An 8257-nucleotide genomic window follows, 5' to 3' on the forward strand; every position below is an offset into this window, starting at 1 on the left:
TTAATTATATATTCGTAAGATTACAACTCTTTACTTGTAGTAATCTTTAGTTTTATGAAGAAAAAATGCATTTATTACATTTACTATTATACTTTTTATGCTCTAAATTTAATGTTAAAAAGGGTCATTCCAAAATGAGAATTGTTCACACTCACGGAAACGGTTATATACGTAAAATGCTGAAATGTAAAGGCAGTTAGCACGAGTTGATTGTTTTGTCAACTCGTGGATAGCTAAGCAAATGCTCATTCGGCATGATTTGTTGTAGAAGTCTACATTTTAAACGATTTAAAATTAATGCCTTATATGTAATTAGCCGAGAGCCATGTATATAGTGTATTTATACATTTTATTTACTCTGATTATTCCATAAGATTTGCTTATTGTATTTGCATTTATTTTATAACATTACTTAGAATTACGATAAGGCCAAAACTCGATTTACATTGTTCTAATTAGGAGATATGTATTTATGATTTGTAGAAAGGTGTGGGTGGCGGTAGCATTTATACGAGAAACACTTAAAAGATTTTATCATGTTGAACATTTGTTCAAATTTATAAGCAGCTAAATTGTTAGCGTGAGCTGATATTGTTAAAAGTTTGAAATTTTAAAATTTACACACTCCAAGTGGCCTTTCATCATGCAAAAAGCTATTTTTATATTTATTAATTTTATTAAGACTATTGTGTAATGTCCGTAATTTAATAAAATGATTAATTATTACAACATTTACTAAGATTTAAATTGGGTTGGAGCGCGTACCGTGGTGACGGAATAGATGCAATGCTCTGCAATAGTGTTGCATAATTTCGATTTTGCATTGAGCTAATTTAATTCTGCACATGAGTTACGTACACAAAAACGATGTCAAACATTAATAAACTATTTATTTTTATCAGAATTGTCTTAATTTGAAGTTAAATGATTGAACAATTGTTTAAATATTTAAATTTTATCAGCGCTGCCAACTACTCGGTTACTTTATCCCTACATCAAATATTTGCTTATTTGTAATTTTTTGGTTATAGTCACAGGGCAAGGGGGAAAGTGAAACAAGTCAAACGAAATCAACCGTAGATAAGCCTAGTGGAACGTAACTAAACACGGCGAATGACACAACAATAATTAATTCACGACGCTAATCGAATTAGGAACGTAACTACCAAACCGAAAAGACTGCAGCCGTGCGTACAAATGGCTGGCCAACTTCAGACGATCGCTTCGCTAGCATTGATTCTTGCCGCAGTCTGCTTGTTGAGCAGCTTCTTCGTCGCCGCCGAAGAGGATGACTTTGATGATTTGCCCGTGTCCAAGTTGAGCTCGAATGCTGGCGTTCCAACACTTAAATTTTATTACTGGTACTTTAATATTTCATTCTTTTTAAACCTTGCATTTACAAATTTTGTGTACTAATAGTTCCAATTTTATTTTAGTTATTCTTGTGGGTATAGAAGAGCTTATGAAGAGTATGTAAACATCCTGCAGGATCGGTATCCATATTTGATGGTAGATGGAAAGAACTTTGATCCTCCTGGATTAAATATGTTGATAGCTAGAGTTTTGGTAAGTATACATTAAACACATTTTTTGTTTTAAATTAATATTTCTTTTTTTGTCAGGGTTTACTAAAAATGGTGTTAATTATATGTATTCTTGGCAGTATCAATTTGTTTGCCTACATTAACTTAGCACCTCCATCTTGGTGGGTCTGGTGTTTAGACAACAAGCTGTATGCTTGTTTAATGTTGTTTTTCCTCTGCAATTTATTTGAAGGGCAGTTAATTCAATCTGGTGCTTTTGAGATTATGTTTAATGACATACCTGTGTGGTCCAAGCTTGAAACTGGCAGAATACCCCAGCCAAATGAACTCTTTCAAATTATTGATTCACACATGAAGCTCCCAGATAATATTCTTGATATTGGGAAGAACAAACTTATTTAATCACACATTCTTGCATTCATCTAAATATCACATTTACTTCGGAATTCTAATTCATGTTATTTGAGTTTAAACATTTGAACTTCAGATTGTATCACACTGTGCTGTTGCAAATTGTTTCATTTGTCTGAAATAATATGAAATGTTATACATTGTAATTGGACGTACATTTACTTACGATTGTCTTAGTTCATTGACGAATTGTAATGCGAAGAACATTCAAAACTGGCGTTTGTTATTGTGTGTTCATGTTTTGGAAATGTGTGTGATTCGTCGTTTTGTATATTGATAACTGCAAGGATTAAAGACCACAAAAAGTAAATTTACATTGATGTCTAAGTTAGCAATAATGTGATATTGAGAAATAAAAGGTAATTATAGGAAATGGCCTTGATTTTCTATATTTGCAGAACATTTTGTTGGTTTAATTTCAATTACAAAATTCATTAACATTTAATGTAGTGACCGAAAGATGTCTCTACGGATCGTAATATGGTAAGAAAATACGACCCTGAGCGCGTTGTTCAGAGACTTGGCTATAATTCAAATTTAAATACATAATTTAAAATGTACAAAATGTAATTTAAATGAAACGACTTTTTTTCTATTTTGTTTTGCAGTGAAAAAACATCGTGTAGCATTATGAACTTGGTTGGCACTTTTGTGATATTCTATTTATTTATTCAGAATCATCACAGTACCATAATAAATATGACTAAATTTCATACCTGCATACTAGGATGATTGTTTTCATTTTCTTCTCGGCGCTTTTATCTGCGTTTGTTGCTGAACAAGTTTTTATAGTGGTGCGGTGTCTAAATCCGATATCTAAATCCGCGCACACAAATCGTGTTCAGGGCAGTGTATAAGGGTAGCGGTAGAAGTGACTCGGTTCAGGGCACCGTATAAAAGTAGCGGTAGAAGTGACTCGTGTTCAGGGCACCGTACGGGGGTAGCGGTACAAGTGACTCGGTTCAGGGCACGTTACGAGTGTAGCGGTAGAAGTGACTCGTGTTCAGGGCACTGTATAAGGGTAGCGGTAAAAATGACTCGGTACAGGGCACCGTATAAAAGTAGCGGTAGAAGTGACTCGTGTTCAGGGCACCGTACGGGTAGCGGTAAAAGTGACTCGGTTCAGGGCACCGCATAAAGGTATCGGTAGAAGTGACTCGTGTTCCGGGCACCGTATGAGGGTAGCGGTAGAAGTGACTCGTGTTCAGGGCACTGTATAAGGGTAGCGGTAAAAGTGACTCGGTTCAGGGCACCGGATAAAGGTAGCGGTAGAAGTGACTCGTGTTCAGGGCATCGTACGAGGGTAGCGGTAAAAGTGACTCCCATTTAGGGTACCATATGAAGGTAGCGGTAGAAGTGACTCGTGTTCAGGGCATCGTACGAGGGTAGCGGTAAAAGTGAGTCGTATTCATAAAATATAAATTATTTTTGGACCTTTTAGACCAGGAAATTAAATTATTTTATATTTTTACCTGATAGAGAATTTCGCTAGTGCTATTAATTTAAAAGATACTCGTTATCAAAAATACTCAAAAAACATGACGCCCATTTAACTTCTTATTAAAAAAAACTAGGCACATTTCATAGGAATTGCTATGACGTTGTGTGGAAAACACTCCGTATCACCAGTAATAATTTAGTAATTTTAGATTTATTATTATTTGGTTGTTAAAGTGTTCCTCTGTAATATAAGGTCATTTTTTAGTGTCTAAGTTCTTTGAAAGCGCCCTAAAATTCAGATCAGAATTTGTTTCTTTATTCAAGTATTGAAAATTTGATACGAAATTCTAATTTTAATTTATTATTGCATGAACTAACAATCATAAAATAAATTTATGCTGCGTATTTTTATGTTTATTGTAAAACGTGTCCACGAGAATAGTTTGGGACACAATTCCTTTACCTGCGTTTGTTTATAAACACCTTTTTATCGCATTCGCAGAGCGGAATACAACATGCACGTAGCTGCACCATTGATTAGTTTTGATCGCAGGTAAATTGTCTATTGCAATTCGTGCACAAGGTCGCGTGTCATCGACGCGCCGCCGACTTTGGGCATCTATTACTTTTGCCTGCGGGGTTCAGGCAGCAGGTAGTCTTATCATAAAATCACGCGATGTTGCTTGCTCGGCTACGGCATACGCTATCGGTGGACTGCAGCCAGTATTGTGCCGGTCGTTGAATGATCCACGCGTATTTCGTGCGATTTTTTCGTTCAATCGAACTCCTCCTTTCTACATTTGCATTATATTCGATCATTACTCGACTATTTAGTAGTAACTTGCATCTGCAGCGTTTGGTAGTGATTAATTGTGCGTTTAATGCCTATACGTTGCGCATAACAAGTAACGGTCGACGTGTGTTGGTCGCCGCGTATCTTAGGATTAAATAGTGTTGAGTTTACGAGTAGATTCAATTGTGTATGGACACTGCCAGGCGGTTTTCCTGCAATTAAAGGACCATTAGTACTTGGGTAAGTAACATCTATAAGAACATTGTTACAGACAGAACAGATTATATTGTTATATCTCCGATGTGTGAATATGGGCATAATATTAAATCTAATGAAATATTTCAATTTGTTTTCTTTTATTTACAGCGCTTGGCGAGTCTTTAGTGCCATGAGCACTGCATTGGTAAGTTTAAAATTCAATTATATTTTTTCTTCAAATGTGCGAATCGTACTTTTGTATGTTTTCTTTATCGCGTTCCACACGCGCGTTGTCTAAATTTGTTCTTTTGTAATTTTTAAAATTTGCCGTGGCAAATGGATTACATCACGCGAACCCTTCACAATATTTTAGTTATTTCTTCTTTATGTGATAAAATAAGAGTCCTTTTCACGGTGCCCCCTTGAAACCTCGCGAATTTCTGTCCTTACTGTCTCAAAATGGCCGCGAAAGTTTGCCCTTTTTGAGCATTTTTCAAAACTTAGGGTGGAAAACTGGTCATATCTCGCGAACCCTTCGCAATATTTAAGTTATTTCTTCTTTATATGATAGAGCAAGAGTCCTTTTTCAAGATGCACCCTTAAAACCTTGCGAATTTCAGTCCCAACTGTCTTAAAATGGCCGCGAAAGTTTGCTCTTTTTAGCATTTTTCAAAACTTACGGTGGAAAACTGGTCATATCTTGCGAACCCTTGGCAATGTTTAAGTTATTTCTTCTTAATATAATAGAGCAAGAGTCCTTTTTCAAGACGTACCCTTGAAAATTCGCGAATTTTAGTCTTAACTGTCTCAAAATGGCCGCGAAAGTTTGCTCTTTTCTAGCATTTTTCAAAACTTGCGGTGGAAAACTAGTCATATCTCGCGAACCCTTTGCAATATTTAAGTAATTTCTGATTTATGTGATAAAGCAAGAGTCGTTTTTTAAGATGCACCCTCAAAACCTAGCGAATTTTAGTCCTAACTGTCTTAAAATGGCTGCGATAATTTGCTTTTTTCTAATATTTTTCTAAACTTGGGAAATTGGTCATATCTCGCGAACCCTTAGCAATATCTTAGTTATTTCTTCTATATATTATAGGGCAAGAGTCCTTTTTCAAGGTGCAACCTTGAAACCTCTCGGCAATCGGTTTTAACTGTCTCAAAATGGCCGCGAAAGTTTGCTGATCTTTAACATTTTACAAAACTTGCGGTGGAAAAATGGTCATATCTCGCTAAGCGTTTGCAATATTTTAGTTATTTCTTTTTTATAAGATAGAGCAAGAGTTGAAGATGCACAATTGAGCTCTAGCAAAATTTGGACTGTCTCAAAATAGCCGGGATTTTTTGGCATGTTTTAAGATTAGGAAAATTCTTATTTTTTATATTTTGTAATACTCGGAGTTAATGTCAATTTTATTAACCGCGCGTTTTTGGTACACTCGGTGAATGTAGTTTTGTTCGTGCTTATTTTTCAACATCTTCGCGAACGAAAACAACTGTTATCTTGAGCGAGTCTACACCGACGTGTGTTGCACTGAACATAGAAATTATTTAACATTTGCTGTATATTTCTGCGTATTTGTATCCAATATATTAGAGATAATTGCTTTATTAAAGTATTAGTAAGTATTAGTAGTAGCCTTATTTTATAGAGACTAATGCGCAATGTTTTTACTCTCATTTCTTACAGTGAATGTTTAAAATAGAGCCCGTGTTGTGAATACCAATTAACTAAGGTAGTTAAGATAGTAACTATTCAGTAAACTTAAAAAATAAATTATTTACCTATTTGTAATGATAAATAAAATTCCTGTTTTTCTCAATCTTAATACATCCCAAAGTAAAAGTAAATTTCGTGTATGTCGGTTATTTCAACATTGTGAAATTTTAGTTTGATCTTTTCAACTACGTGTTTATCAGTACGTTTGTGTATAAACACCTTTTTTGTTCGACTGACGCGTGTTACCGCGACGTACCTGCCTTGTAGCTGGTTACGTGCAGCGCACACGGCAGTCGTTTCACCGCGTGGTCTCCAGGCGTCTCTCTTTAATCGCCACGCGTTTTGAGTTTTTAATTGGTTTAATCGTCGTGTATTCTTTCGATCATCAGCAAAATATTTGCAACGGGCACGTGGGGTGTTATGTGTGATGATTTGTGGCGGTTAGGGTCTTCTTAAGTGCGAAATAAGTATCCGTTAATCTGCGCGCGAGGTTTCTGTTGACAGAATATATTCCAGGATAGAAAATCTCCTCATCAATGCTTAGGTAGGTGTGTAATTAATTTTTTTTTTACGTAAAGTTAAGGCGGTTTAACTTAAATTGCTTATAAAATTTGAGGGATATTAATTTTCCTTGTATTATCTTGCAAAACACGTGGTGGCATTTTTATCAGAATTCCTAGTACCGTTCCCGAAAATAACATGCATGATTTAATTAGTACAAACACGGTTTCTAAAAATATGTGAGGATTATTAAAACGACAATATTCATGTGGTCGACCACGTTCACTTTGTCGTCGACCGTCGAAGTGCACTCGTTAGCATCATTAAATTAAGAAGTTTCTAGTTGACCTAATAAAATCTTGTACGGTGAATAGTTTTTTGTTTTCGTAGTTTGCGTATATCTACAAAGCAATAGTTGTTATTACAGTATTTAACGACTATTTTGTTACGCGCCGTCGTTTGTCGTCTGCTGATTTGGATGTTTTCCGACGGATATTCTATCAATTTATGATGATGCTTCACCCGTCGGTTATCTTACGCTACAATAGGTATATTAAAATGCAAGTGTTTTATTTTCATAGCACCTTTTTGCTCAATTTCATTTTCGAAGATTTTCGGAGATTTTATATTAAAATATTGTTATTTTCTTGATGTTGTGAATATTGACACAATTTGTAGTTTCTAAAATTTTCTGCGTTTCGTTCCTAATTATCTCTTTTAGTTTACGAGATATTCGCGATTGAATAAAATGGGCAAGAATTGCCATTTTTCCTGATGCAGAATTTAATTCTGTATCCCCTGTATCGAAATTTATTGCGAGAAAATTCCGTAACGCGAGTTGTATTGAAAGTTGTATGTGTGAATTGTAGTTCTTTTAGCATAACACACGAACGCGGTATCACAATAAGTTCGGAATAATTTTCACAGATGCAGTATTTTATTCTGTATCTCCCTGTATCGAAATTTATTGCGAAGAAATTCTGTAACGCGGGTTATATGGAAAGTTGCATGTATACGCACTAGTACTCGTTGCGCTGGGAATTGTAGTTTTTTTGATATAACACGCGAACGCTGTGTCACAATAAGTTTGGACTTATTTTTCCAGATGCAGAATTTAATTCTGTATCTCCCTGTATAGAAATTTATTGCGAGAAAATTCAATTCGGAGACAATAAATTATTTATTTGTATTTGTAAATTTGTAAATGTGTGGCTGTTTTGTTTGATGAGTTGTGGCGGTTAGAGTGTTCTTAAGTAAGAAATAAGTGTCTGTTAATCTCTGCGCGAGTTTTCAGTTGATAAAATATATTCCTGGATCTAAAATCTCTTCATCAATACACTGGTAGGTGTGTAATCACTTTTTTTTTGCTGTAAGTTAAGGTGGTTTAACTTAAATTGATTATTGCATTTGCACGTGGTGGCATTTTTATCAGAATACTTAGTCGTGTTTCCGCAAATAAAATCTTGTAGGTTGAATAGTTTTTCGCTATCATAGTCTCCGTATATTCTAATATTTTCAAAGAAATTGTTATTTCTATCGTATTTACCGACTTTATTGCTACGCGCCGTCGCGTCTGTTAATTTAAATGTTTTCCGCCGGATATTCTATCACTTTATGATGATGCATCTCCCGTCGTTTACCTTATACAGTTGA

The 8257-nt window shown here is 35.1% G+C and overlaps 1 protein-coding gene across 1 annotated transcript; it reads left to right on the top strand.

The window, feature by feature from the left end:
• Positions 1–1009: 1009 nt before the first annotated feature.
• SelT (selenoprotein T) lies at positions 1010–2328 on the top strand. Its single transcript, XM_065308789.1, has 3 exons — positions 1010–1361; positions 1437–1566; positions 1623–2328. Exons 1-3 carry the CDS (start codon positions 1198–1200, stop codon positions 1944–1946), a joined length of 618 nt encoding a protein of 205 aa, XP_065164861.1. The 5' UTR covers positions 1010–1197; the 3' UTR covers positions 1947–2328.
• The last annotated feature ends 5929 nt before the right edge of the window (positions 2329–8257 follow it).

This window comes from Atheta coriaria, unplaced genomic scaffold, assembly GCF_025399875.1.
Source record: "Atheta coriaria isolate IRGN ID8LTWV9N9 unplaced genomic scaffold, Caltech_Dcor_3.1 hic_scaffold_7_pilon, whole genome shotgun sequence".
NCBI classification, from domain to species: Eukaryota; Metazoa; Arthropoda; class Insecta; order Coleoptera; family Staphylinidae; genus Dalotia; species Dalotia coriaria.